Source organism: Lissotriton vulgaris, chromosome 5, assembly GCF_964263255.1.
Source record: "Lissotriton vulgaris chromosome 5, aLisVul1.2, whole genome shotgun sequence".
Lineage (NCBI taxonomy): Eukaryota > Metazoa > Chordata > Amphibia > Caudata > Salamandridae > Lissotriton > Lissotriton vulgaris.
The window spans coordinates 259222843-259242787 of NC_141693.1; the positions used below are offsets into that span (position 1 = coordinate 259222843).

Sequence of the window (19945 nt, forward strand, 5' to 3'; positions counted from 1 at the left end):
TGAACATGGTGGACATTTTAATGTTCAATGGCCAAATACTGATGCAATAATGCATGTCTCCAGTCCTGCAATCACTCCACTGGCTACCTATAGCTATAAGGGCAATGTTTAAGGTACTCTGTATTGTCCACAGTGCCTCCCGAGGAAAAGTAGTGCTATACCTACAAGTTAAATTCAAGCAATACAAGTGAAATAGAACACTGCGCTCCAGGTTTGCACCACTTATCACACACTTCACATGCCTATATTATAGGCATTGTGTATAGAGTGTGTGGCAACTCCCCTATTCCGGGATTTAACTGCAAAACGGAAACATGATAACTGTGTTGTGGGTGAATCCTAGATTTGGAAGACGTGTTCAGCTTGTGTGAAGGTGTGCAATTGTTTAACCTCTTCGCCGCTAATGACAAGGGTAACTCGTCATGGAGTTTCCATTGATTTCAATGGAAATTACATTGCTGTGCAGGAACCACCCTTAGCATCCAAGTGGTTAAGTGCAGGAAGTATACTAAACACTTGTCTTTGTGAAGGATACTAGATGTGGTAATACATTGGTGACCTGGAGTTGACAGATCTTCTAGGTTGCAGTGACGTGGCCTTTCAACCTAGAGTATGGATTGAGGGTTGTACTGCGCACTCGGTTTTATTAGATGTAATCCCTGGTTTCAACAGTTTTTAATCTTTTCTCAATGTGCGTGCTAGGTTGGGAGGAGGGCGCTAACCTCCTGGGGATTAAGTATATTTTTGTAAGTGATAAGTTATCACTGACCCTTCCTGCACTGCGGGTGCTAACCTTTAAGGTTGGCTACTGTTTTTGTATTATTTTTGTGTGTTAATGCTTTCAAATAGTACACTTAAAATTAGCTTTTTTTAGCAATGTCATGAATATTTTCTTCATTTATTTGCAATACACATATCTATGCATTCTTTTCACATACGAACATTCTTAATATCCTTTGATATTTAACAATTTTTTTTTTCATTTTTATACAATGATTTATTTTATGCTGTCGTTAATCCCAATGCATTTCGAGATCATAAGATCTCTTCTTCAGGGGAACTGCAATGTGAAAAAATATATACTTGTCAACTTCATCAAACAAATAGGATCAATACAGATTTTTTGAAAAAAGACTAATAATTCAATTTCATCACATACATACAAAAACAGTAGCCGACCTTAAAGGTTAGCACCCGCAGTGCAGGAAGTGTCAGTGATAACTTATCACTTACCAAATATACTTTCAACCTAGAGACCAATTCCGATGCAATCATAGCAACCACTTGATCCGCTGAGGTTGGGAGCTGTTCTATTCTCTTAGGATAACCATCTTTTGCTTGTACTGCCCTGCTTTCATCACAAGTTTTTACTTGGTGTACTGCTTCAAGTTGTGCCACCATCTTTTCAACAGCTGTTTTCCAAACAATGGCTCTTGAGCTATGTTCACAAGCTACACAACTAAATAAACATTGGATTAAATCAGAAGGAAACAAGAAGGGGAAAAAAGACTTTATGTAAACATAATATCACAAATACCCATCTACATAAGTGAATAAATAAATTTAATGAAAGACAAAGGGCGCTCAAACAATTACACTCATACTATACACTAAAAAACATTTGACATGTGGAAAATTCAAAAACAGTGGCAGAGGAAAATATACATACAACAATTGACATAGTACACAATCAAACAATAATGTCCTCTTGACTTTAGGCCATGTTAGATGCGTCAACGGCGTTTCAACCCAAAGTTGTTTTCAGGGTCATCATCAGGACAATGAACTTCAAGAGCGAGAAGCGAGCACTTATTAAAGTTTCTTAAATTCTTCCTGTGCAAAATACTCCTCCTTTTATCCGACCCCAATTTATTTTTTGTTTAAAGAGGTTTTGTTGAAGGGGAGTCCTGTTAGTGTAAGAGTTACACACTAAATGTAAACTCATCAGTAAAAAGGTCAACTAAAGATGCCGGTTGAGCAGTGTACAGCCAGGATATATAAATCTTTGCAACATCCGAGCGCTTAGGTAATTCATTTATTGAAAAACCCTTGTGTGCAGTGTCCCGTCCTCCAGCAAACGGCAGGCAGAAATGAACGGCTCCACCAAACTGCAAGTAGGTGCCTCTGCTTTCAGTGTGTCCCAGATTGCTTTCCACAATGCAGCTTTCTTCAAAAGGTAGCTTGAAGTACATAAACAATACATCCTGGTACTTGGTGACCCCTTTATTACCACTCCACTTCTTCCTCCATGAATTTTCATTTGCGGTCTTCCCCGTCTGTGCAGCATGGTGTCTTCTGGCTCCCTGAGGTCTCCTCCTGCCCCAATATGCCAGAACCACCCCTTTCAGGGTTCTGCACAAGCGCAATTAGATAGTCTGCACCTTGAAATCTCTTTCAGGCTATCCAATGGCATTTTGCCCTATCATGTGGAGCGTTACTTACTGTTAGCATGATGGAAATGCTGATAAATATTTAACATCTGCTTGATTGTTTTAGTCATCACTGCATGACAGGTAGTTTTTTTAACTTTGCACACCATAGTGCTGCTGATTTTCACATTTAAAATGTGCCCTCCTTTAGTGAATGATACAATAGCACTAGGTCAATCCAAGATACCTAACCTGGGGTTGTCGAATAGGCCTACCACATCCAGTGTGGCTGCTACAGTATCGCCCACCTCTGCTAGGGAGTGTTTCTTCAACCCACCATGTCTGCCAGAGACTGTTAGACCTCTGTTAAGAAAAGTCCAGTGTATCCACATTTTCTGCTCGGGTCTGCTTAGTTAATTCATTACTTTTGTTGGTTCCTCCACATAGACGCATCACCTGTTTTTGTGCTGTGTGCTCCACATCAACAGAGATCTAGCAAATGAGCTAGGGACTGTTCCAAAGATACATCTCCTCTGCTTATTGATCACCGCTACTGGGGACAGTACATGCATCAACACCTCTGCTAGGGGGTGTAACCAGTACCGCTCAACTGGCTAGGGCAGTTACTTGGACCACTTCCTGTATTGGGAGATGATTATCCATTATCATCTCTGTTGGAGGTTTCTTCCACGCAGTATCCAGCTTTGCTTAAAGTTGTTTCCTAGTTCATTCACATTTTAAAGGTTTTACTCTTCACTCTTAAACTCTAGAGCTACTGACTGATATTTACATGACACCTTCACCATTCTTCTACATGGAATTTAGATTTAGGTCTTTCTGGATCCATTGATAATGTAGCCCCTGAACAACTTCATTCATACGTCTCTTGTGTTTCATCTGCACAGGAGATATTCTCACCACATTAAGAAACAGCACCCTGGAGGAGCTCTCTACAAAAAAAGAGTGCAGCATCTTCTCAGTTTGCCTTTTCTCGTCACTTGAGGTATTCAGATATCATCACAGAGACACGTATTTACTATGTGGTGATATAAGTACTTGTCAACTTGGTCATGTACATATGTTATTACAACCCATATACACGATGATGAGCTTCATCTTTGAGCCCCTCTTTAGCCCAGTTACATGGTTATCTTGTCTGATTGTCCACTCCTTCAGGGGGATTGAGCAGATTCTGGTGTCATCTGCCAACAGATTGCCTCTTTGTCTCCTCCAGGCAATTTATATGATGAAACAGGGTAGCAGTGTTGAATTAAGAGCTAAAAGCAGACCTGACCTGTAATATGTTTTAGTATCAGGCCAACAATTTGGAGAGTGAGTATAACTTGCAATCTTAACCATCTCTGGGTATTAATTCTGAGTAGTGAAGGAGGGCTTAAGGGGCTTTGTGTGAGGGCAGTGTTTGTTTTTATTTGTTCTTGACACCAGACTCCACTACGACGCCAGCAGCCTCCACGCACTCAACGCCAGACAAAATCACACCTGCTTCCAGGCCACCCCAAAACAGACCCCCGGACCGTTCACTTGCCGCACCTGCAGCTTCACCTGCGACAGACCCACCAAACCTCCAAGGACTGGACCCAACCACCTCCGCTGCATACTCCTCAACACCCGCTCCGCAGGCAAACACGCCGTCGAGCTCTGGGACCTGCTCGACACCTCTGCCCCAGACGTGGCCTTCCTGACCGAGACCTGGTGGAACGACTCCTCGGTGCCCGACATCGCCATAGCCATCCCAGACAGCTACAAGATCACCCACAGGGATCGTGCCAACTGAACCGGAGGAGGAATAGCCATTGTCCACAAGTCCCCCCTCAAGGTTGTCACCCACGCAGACGACACCCTCAACACTGCCAAACACCTGCCCTTCCGGATCCGCACCGACCCCAACACCACCCTCAGAGGAACACTCATCTACAGACCCCCCGGACCCTGGGCTCAGTTCAGCAACTCCATCGCCGACCTTGCCAGCACCCACGCACTCGCCTCCACGGACTACATCCTCCTCGGGGACCTGAACTTGCACCTCGAGAACAACAACGACGCCAACTCCGTCACCATGATTGACAACCTCGGCCTCAAACAACTCGTCACCTTGCCCACCCACGCTGCTGGCCACACGCTGGCCACCGTCTTCTCCGCAGGCACTCACGTCGCCTTCGACCACACCGCCGAACTCCACTGGACCGACCACCGCTGCATTCATTTCACTTTCAAGAAACCAACCACGCACCCAAGAGCTGCCTCGCCGCTGCTGGAGCAAAGTCACCGAAGACCGGCTGATCACCACCCTCGCCCAGAACCCACCCACCGACCCCACCAATCCAGATGCCGCAGCCCGCAACCTCAGACAGTGGATAGACGACTGCGCCAACACCCTCGCCCGCTCAAGAAACCCTCCAACAGCCACGCCAGCAAGAGAGCCTCCTGGTTCACCGATGAGCTCCAGACCTCCAAACGCGCATGCCGGAAACTGGAGAAAATATGGCTCCACGAACGCACACCGGACAGCCAAACAGCCCACAAGGACGCCACCCGCAGACATCACCACCTCATCAGATTAGCCAAGGGATCCCCCTTCAAAGACCGCTTGGACAACAACGCACACAACAGCAAAGAGCTCTTCAGCATCGTAAAAGAACTCTCCAACCCCAGCGCCAAACGCAAACGACATCCCGCCCTCACAAGAACTGTGCGACTCACTAGCCATCTTCTTCCACCACAAGATCGCTGACATCCACGACAGCTTCAACACCACAACCGCCCGACTATGCCAGACTCCTCCTCCCCTGTGAATACCACCAGCGCCATCCGCCTGACCTCCTGGTCCAACGTCAACCACGACGAGACACGCAAGGTCATGAACTCCATCCACTCAGGATCTCCGTCCGACCCTTGCCCACACCACGTATTCAACAAAGCAGACGCAGCCATCGCACCCCAACTCCGGAAGGTCATCAACATCTCCTTCGAAACAGCGACATTCCCGGAAGGCTGGAAGCATGCCGAAATCAACGCCGTCCTCAAGAAGCCCAAGGCGGACCCCAAGTACCTCAAGAACCTCCGGCCCATCTTCCTGCTCCCGTTTCCGGTAAAGGCCATCAAAAAATTTGTCAACAGGCAATTGGCCGCCACCTGGAAGACAACAACATCTTAGACCTGTCCCTGTCCGGATTCAGACGAAACCACAGCACCGAGACAGCCCTCATCGCCGCCACAGACGACATCAGACGCCAACTAGACAACGGCGAAACATCGGCCCTCATCCTCCTGAACCTGTCGGCTGCCTTCGACACGGTCTGCCATCGCACTCTAAAAACATGCCTCCTAGAAGCCGGAATCCAAGAGAAGGCCCTTGACTGGACGACGTTCTTCCTCTCCGGCAGAACCAAGAGCGTCAGCCTCCCACCCTTCCGATCCAAAGCCACAGACATCATCTGCGGCGTCCCCCAGGGCTTATCCCTCAGCCCGACGCTGTTCAACATCTACATGGCCCCCCTTGCACAAGTGGCCCACCAGCACGACCTCAACATCATCTCCTACGCCGACGACACCCAGCTCATCCTCTCCCTCACCAAGGACCCACACTCCACCAAAACCAACCTCCACGAGGGAATGAAAGCCGTCGCTGACTGGATGAGGAGCAACCATCTGAAGCTGAACTCGGACAAGACAAAGGTACTCATCCTCGGACCCACCACCTCAGAATGGGACGACTCCTGGTGGCCGACCACACTGGGAACAGTACCAACACCCACCGACCATGCACGCAACCTAGGATTCATCCTTGACTCCTCCCTCTGCATGGCCTAGCAGGTCAAATCCGTCTCCTCCTCCTGCTACAACACCCTCCGCATGCTCCGCAGGATCTACGGGTGGATCCCGACCGAAACAAGAAGAACGGTGACACAGGCCCTCGTCAGCAGCAGACTGGTCTACGGCAACGCACTCTACGCAGGAATCCCAGCCAAACATCTACGATGACTACAACGCATCCAAAACGTCTCCGCCCGACTAATCGTCAACATCCCCCGCCGCAGCAACATCACCCCCCACCTAAGAGACCTAGATTGGCTCCCCGTCGATAGGAGGATCACCTTCAAGCTCCTCACAAACGCACACAAAGCACTCCAAAACGCCGGACCAGCCCACCTTAACAGCAGACTCAGCTTCTACACCCCACCCGCCAGCTCCGCTCCGCCAGCCTCGCCCTCCCCGCTGTCCCCCGCATCCAACGAACAACCTCTGGTGGCAGATCCTTTTCCAACCTCGCCGCCAAGACCTGGAACACCCTCCCTACCCACATACGGCAGACCCAAGACCTAATCGCCTTCAGAAGACTCCTCAAGACCTGGCTCTTCGAGCAGTAGCAGCACCTCCCTCCCCCCTCCCCTCAGCGCCTTGAGACCCTCAGGGGTAAGTAGCGCGCTCTACAAGTACATTGATTGATTGATTCAATTGAGATCAAACTGTTATTTTTGTTATTATTTTCCAAACCAAATTCATGAAATATTTCAAAATCTCATGGTCTAGTAACCCAAATATTATTTATTCACAAGATAAAATGGACTATATGCTTAAACAAAATAATGTGTTGCTTCTACAAGCCTGATTTTTAAAGCAGGAATGGGCTAAGGATGATCCCATTCATACATCGCTTGTAGTCTGCTCGAAGTCGCTCTGTCCTATAGCTCAACTGAGAATTTCCTATAGCCCACCTGAGAATTTCCTGTTTACTAATGGCAGGTGCAGCCTGACATGGTTGCACTACTGAATATCAACCCATAGAAGATTGGGGTACAAGAATATCGAGCACAGAATATCGAGGTACACATTTTTGAAAAGTAAGTGCAAACAGAGAAGTATACGTTTACCCTTCTTAACTCCACATATACATACCTTAAAGATATATAGATCGGCAAGGTACATCTGAAGTTAGGTATAGATAATCTAGACTTTTTATTATTTTGTCCTCAATATTGTATCCCATCAATATCCAGGTGTCGATTTTCAAGATGCTCCCCCCGACAGTAAATAAAGCCAGTTGTAATATTGATTGTCATGAGACTTTCTGTTCGCAGACCCTTTGACCAAAGAACTCTCTTGGCATTGGCGAACGCAGCTTGAGTACAACACATTTCTTTTCATGATCCACATCAAAAAGATCACCTGAGCATGCAGTTGCAACAATTAATAAAACTGCTAATACCTCACCAAAGCATTGTTCCATCCATGCTTCTCAGCAACAATGCATAAGACCCTTCCACAGCCAATTTAAAGTTCACTGCTTAACTTCCACATATTAGAAAGGAATTAAAAAAAGATCTTTTCAAGAAACAGTGAATCACTCATTGATGAGGACTGCCCACTTTCTAGTCCATAAGGCCTATAATATAGAAATGTATCCTCCTTTTTCTGGGCAATGTGAGAGTGGATAGCTAAACCGAGGAACTCTCCTAGTGCATCTTTTCTATTTTCTGCATCTTTGCTTTTGGTCGTGCTCACAATCAGCTCCTCAGTTCCCTCTCTATATATATTACTAGCAGCCCTCCCCAGCGTTGCCTGGGGCAGAAGGGGGCTGGAGCAGCATTTCAGGCTTGCGTGCACCCCGCCCTGCCTGCCACGACATTGTCTGTGTCCCGGACAATGTTGTGGCGGGCTTGGTCCGGGGCGGGAGTGCACGCAAGCCTGAAATGCTGCCCCCAGAAGCTGAGCCTTACCGCAGTTGTTCCGGGCCAACCTCCCGCACCGGCTCCCTCCCGTCCCGTGTCCCAGAGCCTTACCTGAGCCGTCGCTGCTCCCCGAGCTCCTCACTTCACCGCCGCTCCTCCTCGTCATCACGTACGTTGCGGCCAGCGCTACGTCGTGGCCGTCACGTCGCGGCCGGCGCTACTTTCAGGGCACTACTTTTTTTTTAAAGTTAGATTTTTAAATTTACGTTTTTTTTTTATTTTCTGTAGCCTATGTCCATCTGCACACCCTGAGGATTACAACAATGTATTGGGTGTGTTGATTGGCCCTGTGGTTCCCGAGTTTACCTTACCAAAAGGTTTGTGTTCTCTCTATATAATAGTAGTATAGATGTCACACTCGTGTTTTGCAGTTGCCATTGTATCATGCTTTCAATGCCCTCTATTTGTGCTAGTTCCTGGTGGAAACTCCATGCGAACCTTATATCCTGCCTCCCTTTCCCACACGGTCTGCCCTTGATCATGCCATTGTCTCCTCTATGTCACAGTGTCTTCTCTTCCTTCTTTCTGGTGTAGACTCTGCTGTTTTTCTTTCATCGTGTCATGTTTCTTGTTCCCTTTCTGCCCTAGGACCTTATCTGTGTCCTTCCCTTCAATTCATGTCTTCATTTCTTAAACTACAGTTGTATAACCAACAGTGCCTCATACTGACCCGTGAACCATGCCTGCCATTCCTCTCTCTATGCCGTTTTTCCACCACAGGTATCTCTTGGTGACCTCATTATGTGCACCTATCTCTCTATCTCTAAATTAGACTCCCTGATGTCTCAGCCATCATATCATGTTTCAACCCCCCCCCCCTCCCTCACTGTCCTAGCTCTGCCTGTGTCTCCACCAATATCCAATGTTTCTCATAGTGCTTCCTCTTGGCTTTACATCAATGTCTCCTGTTTTCTCCCTCTATGCACTAGGCCGCAGCTGAGACTACTCGCGGCTATCATATGTTCTGCAGGAGCCTTGGTTGCTCCGAATGTGATGTTCGGTAGGATTGTCTCACCGGGCTTCCCCGACACTTATCCTAACCATGTGCTGAGGAACTGGACCCTCTCTGTGCCTCCAGGATACGTCATTCAGCTCTACTTCACACACTTCGACCTGGAGCTCTCCTACTTGTGCGAATATGATTACGTCAAGGTGAGTCGTACATAGAACATGTGGACGGGAAGCGGCAGAGCGTGAGGGAAGGCTGGTGGTGCAGATGACCTGGAAGGGTGCCGGACACAAAGGAGGTTGAGGTTGCTGGAGACAAGGGGATGGAAAGCTACTAATACTAAGGGTTACAGAGATGACAGACTGGAAACTGCTGATGAAAGGATAGAAGGACTCCTGTTATATCGGGCAGTTTTCCTGATAGCTATGTGGCAGGTGGGGCAGAGGAATAAGTAGACAAGACACATTTTAAAGTTCCACAGCTCAAAAGGCACTGACAGTGTTAATTTACGAATCTGAAACAAGAAGTTGGTTTCCAGTTTCTCCTGAAGGTACATTTTTGCTTCATCTCTCAATGGCACAGGGTCTTATGCATTTGTCTAGTCTCCAGGTGTTCATTGACTAGGTGAAGTCCTGCTATGCTGGTTCTTCTGTACTTGTTTCGGGTTCCTAGTTCCACAGCGTGAGGTACTCCTTCCCTTCCTGCTCATGGAACTGTCGTCGCCTTTCCTGCATCTGACAGTATCAGCCTCTTCTCTCAGTTATGGTTGAGTCTTCTCCTTGCAGTACAGTGATCCACAGAGCTTCACACTGGTCTCCTTTCTCTTTTGAGTCACTTCCCTCTAAGAACGCAGGTCCTCCAGAATCTGCAAGAGGCTCCTCAGCTGTTACTGTTTCCTCCACAAGTGCTTCCAGGCAGTTTCTCAGCTCTTACTGACAGCGCCTCCTGCAAGCTCCCTAACTCCCTCTGGCAGCTTCTGAGCCCCCCCCCCTCCCCCGTGAAATTGTTTTTTGTTAACTCTTCTCCCACATTGAGCTTCTCAGCTCTTCCTGCTACCCTTTCTGCTCCAGAGACCTGAACTCTACCAAACAGTCAGTTCCCTCCAATCAGCTTCTTTCATGCAAACCACTGCTCTGCTACATACATCCTGTTTCTCCTTTGTACTCTGCTATTGCTTTCCATGGCTCCCAGATGGTTTCCAACATAAAGTGAGTAACTTGTTGATTGTTGTCATATTTGTGGATGGGAAGGCCTCCTGCTAAACTCTGAATCAGGTTTTGTTGATTTCTTTTCCGAAGTGTTCTACAGTTGGAGAGCATTAACATTGTCAATGTAAAAAGGACAGCCACATTGCAATTGGGAGCTTCTGGGCCTTGGCAAGATGGGGTTGGAGGCCCCTGGAACTCGTGGTGTGCAGGCTGCAGCTATCTCAACGCCAGGGAAAGAGAGGATGCTAGTGTCTGGAAGCAAGGATGAATGAAGGCTGATGATTTGAGAATCAGTAATGGGAGGCTACTTGGTAAAGGGACAGAGGACAGGTCTTTGGCAAAGGCGACTGTGCCCAGCTCGGTGTTTAGATTATGTGCCAGTCTAGCTCATCATTTGTATCTTGTGCTTTATAGATGATTTCTGGTGGAAAAGAGGTGGCCTGGCTTTGCGGCAGTGAGAGTACAGACACAGAGGAAGCTCCTGGCAACAAGCGGTATTACTCCATTGATAACTCGATGACCATCACCTTCCGATCGGATTATTCCAACGAGAAGAGAGTCACTGGGTTTGAAGCCTTCTACGCAGCACGAGGTATGAGCATGGCCTTCCCTTGGGTGGATCAACATCAAGCAGAGCAGCCACCACCAGGGCAGCGTGGTTCTTTTGGTGCATTAGTGGCTTTTGCCAACAGATATTCCCATTGAACATTGTGGTTTGCTTTTTTTTATGATTATTTTTTTCCATGTCAAAGTTAGTCACACATGTGGTTTGCATTCTGACACAATGTTTATCTATTGAGAAAAGCAGTCTTCTTTAAGTCATTTTGCCTACTCTAAAGGTCAGCACCTTTCAACTGTGTGCTAAAAAGGAAGACCAGATAAATGGGGAAGTAGGAGAAAGGGTCCAGGCGGAGTTTATATGGTCCCAGTGTTGTGTATAACACGGGCCTGTTCTTCTGATAACCATAGATCTACACATTTCCATTGTTATTTCTCCATTATATGTGTAATGTTCCAAACACTGAAGCAAGTTTGCAGCTGATCATAGAGAACCCTCCCTCCCCAGGTGTTATATGATGTCAAAAGACAGTCAATAGTACATATGCCAGAAGTTAGGCTATTCCACTGTGATTGCTTTGTTGGCAAACGATGTAACGCTCCTCTAGCTCCCTTGAAATTGGCCAGTCGGAAAAGTCTACTCATACTGTCATAGTTCCTGTGACAGGATATATGGTAAAGGGCTACCCTAAGATATGGGACTGGCAACGGTGGTTATAGATAGTGATTTCAGAGTGTACCTTCACCGTTGACATTGAAAGACTATGAATACAGGAAAAGTATGCTGCCAACTGGAAGAATGTTTTATAATGAGTGTTAAATCGGGTTGCACACCTGTCATCTCGAGTGTAATTTAGACCAAAAGTGTAAAGTCTTGCTTGGTCTGAGTCATTGCACTATGAACAGCATCAGATGCACATCCAGAAATTCAGCAGTTTGTTAATGAATGGGTCCAGAAATATGGTTGCTAGAGTATCTCCCGTCACTTATTTTCTGCATAGGTGAACTTTACAGCTTGTTCATTTAACATTCAGCCCTAACATCCATCTGACACATGTTTCGCCCTTTTGATATTACAATTTTTTCAAGGCTTATTTTTGGGAAGGGCCAAAAGGTGTGAAAAGAATGTCGTAAACAGCACACTGCTTAGTATGTGCGCAGCATGTAGTAGTGTCATTTTCAATCCTTAACAGTAAGAGATGTGACAGACCTATTCGTCACGGTGTTTAAGGATGATGCAAACCACTTCTTAGGGAGTGGTAGTCCCAAGGCAAGTGCTGTGACATGCAGTAGGATTGTTCGGTAACTGCTTTGTATGCAGAGAGACTTGTGTAATTACAACAGTCAACCTCTGTTCCCATGAAAGTTTAGTAGAGAGCAAGGTCAGGTTTTGTGGTCAGTGGTCAGTGGATATAAGTTAGATTTAACTGTAGTAAGCAAATTAATCTGCTGTTAGCCTACTGCTGCGTAAAAAAAGAGGAATGAAAGTTTAATTGAAGTATTGTAAACTTAGGAATGGGTAGGACATAAATATCTGAGAAAAGTCACTGAGATTTAAATTCTTGGTTTATGATCACATTAGTGCTCGCAGCTAAGGGATAGGAGCACCGTTTTGTTGTAACTGCTCTTGACCTCTAAATGTTACTAAAGGTGTTATTGTGAATAAGTACGTTTCACAGACCACCATTGACTGGTTAAGCACAGAATGTAAACTTTGACCAATGGAGCTAATGCAGTAACCCCACCTATAACTATTAATGGAGTCAGCAATTACCAAACAAATGGAAGACAAGATTCCTCAACTCTTTGGGCACCACCACCTTGATGGGACAAAAAAGGATAAATGCAGAGCATCCATAATTAAAACGTTTGCGCCACCTGAACATCACTTTTTTTGATGTTCTGGTGGCGCAATGTGCCGTAGCATATTTACAAGGCCACGTACAGCCACTTTACGTGGCTTTTCATGGCCTTGTAACCATGTGCCCCTTTCACTGTGTGAAAGAGGCGTTCCATGGCTGTTACTGTGGGTGCTCCCACGCAACACCCATGAAATTTGAAGCATTCCTAGATTTACGTGAGATCGTAAACCTGGGAATACATCAGAATCTAGCGCCACCCCAGGGGTGGTGTTAGGGAGGATCAACGAGGAAAAATGTTTTCATTTCTCCTCGTTTTTTTCCATAGAAAGAGGAAATCGCCTGAAGTGATTGATTTTGTGCAGGAAGGCGTTTCTTCCTGTGCAAAATCAATCAGCCCCGCAATGCAGGCATCCTTGCAACATGGTGCAAGGGTTGGGTTGGCCCATTGTGCGCCAGCGCCAGGCATAAGGGCAGGAAAGCGCCATATCTTGTAGATATGGCGCATTCCTGTCCTTTTCTTTTGACGCAGGGCAGTGCAGCAAGATTCCTTGTGGTACTGCCCTGCGCCAAAACCTCATAAATGAGGCCCCAAGTATTATTGGATATTCAAGAAGACCATTTCTGTCTCACAAGCTCAACATCAGACTGACAGGTGCCAAAAAGATGGTACTTTGCAACGTCCTTAGAAGAAAGGCAATATTGTAAGTGGGCTGATAGTGGCTCTATTGAAGGATGTGTTGACAAATAACAGAGGAACACAGGGCTTCATTGTGCTGAGGCAAAATGTCAACTCCTCTTATTTGGCCTCTGTTTTAGACCCTCAATTTCACCTGAAGAACTTCAAGGCAGAATAACTAGTCTCTTAGAAGGAGGCCAAGGGAAAAGATACGCTTGCAATGGAATGAATCTGAAAGAGACAATAGTTGTGTCAGTCGCATGGAGATACTGGAATGCATTTAGTAACTTTTGGCGAAGAAGAAGCATAGATCATGTAACACCGGTCCTTGGAGGTGACTATATATAATGAAGCAGTCAAAGGGTGCTCAAGGCCTAGCAAGATCTTCACTACTTTCTCCGTGTAGGTGTTTGCTGATGAGATTTAAGACAAGTGAATAAGTGTTGTGCTTCATTTTTATTATTCGGATATGTGGAGCTTCCAATGCCTTTTAGGTGTAAGTTCAGTCTCGGAGATGTCCTGGTTGGCCCAGAATTTTTGGGAGGATCTCAAGTCGGGTGTTTTTTATGCATTCGATTTTTATTTAGTTCTGAAAGTAGGGAAAGAAAGCAGTGGTATCTTGCTGGTCGCCATTTGAAGGGTTGTGTGAACAGTCTTCCCAAACAAGAACGAAGTAAATTTGAGAAGACCTCACCTATGGGTTACAGGAGGACAGGGGAATTGTAGGTATATACCCCTAGATAAAAGAATCATAAAGCGCTTTCATCATATGGTGCTTACTTTTCACTGCCTTATGCCAGATTATGGAACAGGAGTGTGGAAACATCTCAATGATGTTAAATGTGATGAAAAAACAAAATAACCTATCAATAGCTTACGCTAGAATTGTTCTTCTGCTACCACCTGTATGTGGCAGTAGTCACTCAATGTATAGCCTTTTATGACAGTAGTACCCAGAATATGAAATTATAGAGTAAGAAGATTCTGGCAATGGCTGTAGATTCGTGTGTCACTGTGGACACCGTACCGCAGTGTGAAGTCCCTGAGAATACTGATTTTGTTTGCTGCTGGGGAATAGAACAAAACCACTTCGGAAGTAGCTGGTCTTGACTTTGGGTGGTTGAAATATAATTATAAACGAGACTGTGACTGACAGGATAGGGATATGTTTTGTGCCAAGACCTGAAATGTGGGGTTGGCAATTAATTTTCTTGGAGGACTTCTAAATTTTAAACAATTAGCTTTCCCGCACACCTGTGGGCATATTGTTTCAAGGTGACGAAATTTGGAGGCAATGCAAGTGATTCCCAGAGCAATGACTGTCATTTTAGCAATTTGCTGTAACAGTGATGGTGGTTATGTGAAGGTGGGACATAATCTGGCATTGATGCGAGCCATACCCAAGTATGGGCCTCTGTTTGCTGATTACATAAAGATTGTCAGTGATGTACAGCAAGATAGCGAGCCTCTGCAGGACTATTACAAGGGTAGGACAGAGCTGCTTTCAGGGCCCTGTTCTCCTGTTATACGATTTACTTGTAGTGTAGGCCTGGTCTGTTCGAGCATGATGAGGTGTCATGGCATCTGCATCACTGAATAGTATCAAAGGTAAGAGCTGCCTTGCACTTTCATCAGAAAACATGATGTACTTTCTCCTTGTATGTAATCCAGAGTGGGGCTCTGCATAAAGTTTTTGAAGTAGTTCTCCTCAACATCTTCTGACAGGCCTGGTTCCATAGCTCAGTATGGTCCCATCATTGAAGAGAGTAAAAAGATTGCTCTTGGTCTATTCACAGCATGAGAGTTTATGAGCCGAGCAGGAGTGTCAAGAAAAGGCATCAAGGTGGTGTATCCAATCAATACCCTCCTAAACTGAGTAACACATTCAAGGGCGGTGTAGTGACCTGGATGGTCTTATTTACAACTGAAAATAAAAGGAGCCAGGATAAGAGCATGCGTTTTCTTCTCCTGCCATCTTTCCTTCTGACCTCCCTGTCTGCCTTACTTCCTTCTCTCTGACCACTTACTTCCTTTCCCTCCTACTTTCATTTCTACTGTCTCCTCCATATTCCTTTTTATTTTCCCTTTTGAGTTCCCTTCTTACCTCTTCCATCCTCTTTAATTTCGTCCTCTTTCTTGCCCTACGTTCCTTATTGCCTTTCCATTCCCCTTTCTCTTGCCTAGTACCACTTTCCTCTACTTCTATCTCAGGACATTAACATTCGTTTTTAATCCTTCAGATGTTAACGAGTGTGACCATCAGTTGATCGATGAGCCCATCTGTGATCACCACTGTCACAATCACCTGGGGGGCTTCTACTGCAGCTGCAGGCCGGGCTTCTCGCTCCACAGTGATAAGAGGACGTGCACAGGTGAGTGACTTTTGGCAGCCACTACAAGATGAACGCTTTTGTCGCAGTCATCCAAGAGCACACACGTCAACCACTATCGCTGAACAAGGTTCTCTTACCCAGGACAAAAAAAAATCCACATTAGAACTCAACACAGTAAACAAGATAAAATCCAGCCCGGTGTACAACACGCGCTCAACAAGGCATCTTAGAAGCACTCAGTAAGACTCCCAGGACCACTCAACACAGAAAACCAGAAACAACCAACAAGGCACCCCACAAGCACTCAAGAACTCTTTCTCACCACACTTTATAAACAAGCCTTAATAAATGCAGAGTACAACAGGTCACCCCATACTATGTACTCTCACTCATGTGCCCTCCTCAACCCCACTAATAACACTCCGTGAGCTGGACAATACGGGTTGGTGCTCCGTATTCACCGCTGGAAGAGCAGGCACCAGCCAACCCTAAGCAGACAGGACATTGTAGACAATCAACGCTGAACATGTACATCTATTTAGATTCTGAGGTGTACAATGGCTTGGGAGAGATGGGGAAGATATTATCAGCGGGGACAGGTGTGTTACCAGCTTGGAATGGTAGGATGTTATTACTAAGGGGGGAAATGGTAGGAATTGCCAGTGAGGAACGTTGGTACAACATTACTAGTCAGTTGAGTAGGTGTTCAAGTGGGGGCTGTAGGGGTATTAAAAGCTAGAGAGCAAGGGTGTGCAGAAAACTGCTATGCTAAAATAGAGATAGCTGTTTTTAAAATACAGGACACAAAGCCTTTTTCTAGAGCAGCAGCTTATTCTAGCTTGTGCATGGACTATTGTATTGTCAACTTCTCTAGACATGTCCATGTGCTGGTTGTGGGACTTGCACCCATTCTCTGTGCAGGACTGTTCAATATCTATATGTGCCTGAAGGGTTGTGGTAAGAGCCTCAGGTGCCAGGTTTCATATTTAAGCAAATTACATTGCGCTGTAAGGTAGTCTTTCTGAATATGGCTTAGACCAATTAAAGAAAATCTCACAGACTCGAAAAATCAGTTAAGACGGGATGAACGATGGCATACTGGGTCTCAGAGCTACTGAAACAAAATACATAAGACCAAGGCCTTCCAGAATGGTCGACACTCAAGGATCTTCATGTTCAAAATCTTTCCAGTTCATCCCAAGATCTTCAAAGCAGAGAGTTGATAAAGCACGGGGGAAAACCCCTTTTCCCACAACTGTAATTTTCTACACAATATTGATTCCGAATTCGCAACTTCTAACTTCACATTGAAATGCGTCAGCATTGGAGACATTCTCTCCAAATTTGATATTGCCTTCATCAAATAGAATACTAGTCACCCTAAAATTAGACTATTGCAACTGGGGTAAAAACATGTAGCATCCCACACATCAAGAAGTTTCAAGTCTCTTAAAACATGACTGAAGTGCTTTTCTCAAAGTTCTGCTGTGGAACTCTGAGGCCTGGTGGCTCACTGGACTAATGCAAAAAGAACAATTGATGGACAGAATAAAAAACAATGTCAGACATCCAACCCAGTTCAGAGATCTGGGCCTAAATCCATCGGGTTCTTGCTCGCCATTCCAGTTTGGACCCAGCCATATGCAAATCAGTCTTGGCCCTGCACCCAATGGGGACAGTCCAGCCTGAACTTCCTGGCCAGGTCCTCCCTGGACTGGAAACAAGCATCCTAGGACCAGTTTCGGGCTTTCAGCCCTCATCAGCTACAATAGCTTGACTCCAGTGGCATGGAGAGCACAGGACCCACATCTGGATACCAGTCCCACTCGGGTTGACAAATGCAAAAAGAACAATTGATGGACAGAATGTAGAACAATGTCATACATTCACCCCAATACAGAGATATGGGCCTAAATCCATCATTTTTTTGCTCACCAAGAATAATGCATCACCTCAGAGATCTGTGTTTGACCACATGGTAGCAGGTTTGATTCCCAGTGGTCTCACTCCTTCAGAGGGTGATAAAAATGAGTTCTATTGAGTTGGGTAATAGTAAACATCAGTTATGCAGTGCCAAGATGCCCATGGTCAAACGTGTTTTACAAACAAAAGTTGTGGTTAGATCATATAAACACCTCAATAAAAGAGAGATTCTCACTCTAATTCAGAAAGTCCAGCATTAGTTGTCCTCCAATATCTTTGCATGTCCTGACTGCTTCCTATTCAACTCGCAGACTTCTTTGCTCTACCAACAAAAATGTGATCAACTGTCCTACTTTCAAGGCCTAATACATACATTTTCAGGATAGAACACCGTTCTGCCACTCTACCCCAAAACTTCTGGACATCCATGAATTGTTTGAATCTTTTAATTAAACTACTAAAATCATGGCCGTCAAAAGGACTTGGAGAGTGGAAGCAATCCTTCTGCTTGATATTGATTGCCTTTAAGGATTGCACTGTCAGGTACTTTTCATTGAATAGTAGTCTCTGGTGCTTGTCATGCAAGTCTGAAGGACCAGCCAGGAACTGGAGGAGTCCTAGGGGCATATGTACAAGCCCCTATCTCCAGCAGTAAACAAAGGGGAAACCTCTAAAATGACCTATATTACTTTATACTAGAGCAATAAAGTTACTTCTAAATTACAATCATGATGCTCCAAGAAACAAGAGTACATTCACGTAAACTTGATTTTGATATTTTATTTCTTTCAGTTATTTTCTATCATTTTCAAAACAATTAAGTTTTTTCTCATTTTTTTGTGATTATTTTATCAAAAATTACAATACAGTGACATGGAAACATATGTTCTAATCAATTAAAATACAAGAATCAATCATGCCTAAACAAAAAACCCCTGCACTTTCTATATACAATTATTTTCACTCATACCAACATTCATACATATTCAAACTTTCATCCTAGTGGTGCTAACATACCTGACACAATACACAACAATGAAAGAAAATGGAAAACATGTAAAGATGTCCTGTGGTGGACTCCTCAGGAAGTCATTAAGACCAATTATTTTTGGATCATACTTTTTTTGTATATGCGTTGTTAGTCTTTTTTGATCCTTTCATTTGTTCCTCCAAAGTTTGAATTGGTTTATGCGTGTGGGTCTCTGGTGCGTACGGCCTACGTACGTTTCGGTGATAAAGTTATTTTACTCCACCTTCTTCAGGGCCAACAAAAGACTGGACAAAAAACAGATGCATTCATACTGTTAAAACCAAGGGGTTCTCTTTGTCTGTAATGGGAACATATGTATCATTATTAGTTTCAGAGCATCATTAAGACAGCGCATAGTCCAACAAATTATATCTAATTTTAACGTGCTTGTGGCTCTCCTGTGCCGCATTTTAGAGAATATAGTCGGGTAGGGGAAGTGCAGTAAGAAGCTAGATACCTTATTGCCCAGAGTCATGCAGAGGCTTGTGAAAGAATACATAGAGCGTAGTGCTCCCCAGGGTGTTTGGACAATTGTCAGAAAGAAAAAAAGGATATAAGTCCTTATTTACTTGTTGCCATGTGTAACCATGCAGGATATGCTAGGTGGTATAATGTGAAAAATAGAAAGTAATGGCAAGTTATAGGTACCTGTATCTATATCAGAATTTTATAGACACGTAAAAGAAAGGGTGGTATCACTGGGCGCTAGTATTCTGGTCCTATGAACAATTGTGCAGACCTGCAATAAAAGCGCGAAGGGACCTAATTAGTTATTTTGCTCAAAGGTAATATGTATTGGCGTATGTGCTATTTAAGGTAGATGTATACCTAGGGGTTGTAGATCCACTGTATGTGGTCAGTTTTTTAATTATATAACTGTAGTGCTTTTTATGGCTCCATATAGGTACCTTCCAATGACTGGGGGACCTGTAATAAAAAAAATATATATATTTTTTGACAACATGTCAAGATGTATCTTGTATGCCTGATGATCATACTATGTTCAGTTATTCTCAATTCGCAAGGCGACGCTGAACGTGTCAGGATCTAACTGTCCTCAGAGATGGTAATAGATATAGTTTAAAGGATGTTAAATATTCTGAAATATGAGTGTCCTAACTAGCCAGAAGTGTTTCTATAGTTATGTCAATCTCACATATATTGGGCGTATATGCGTGTGTCTACACTATATATCAGGAGAGTTCTTTGTGATGAGCTGTGTTTAAAAAGGACAAAAATAAGGTGTCAGGCTGGCATATGGTAGACTCTAAATGTTACACAAGTCCT

General features: G+C 44.8%; 1 protein-coding gene across 1 annotated transcript in view; it reads left to right on the forward strand.

The window, feature by feature from the left end:
- Nucleotides 1-19945, forward strand: part of MASP2 (MBL associated serine protease 2) — a 263680-nt gene that overhangs the window by 15953 nt on the left and 227782 nt on the right. The window contains exons 2-4 of the mRNA XM_086921321.1: nt 9049-9271; nt 10691-10868; nt 15613-15744. Of these exons, the coding sequence (XP_086777447.1) occupies nt 9049-9271; nt 10691-10868; nt 15613-15744 (533 nt within the window). The remainder of the gene's footprint in view (nt 1-9048; nt 9272-10690; nt 10869-15612; nt 15745-19945) is intronic.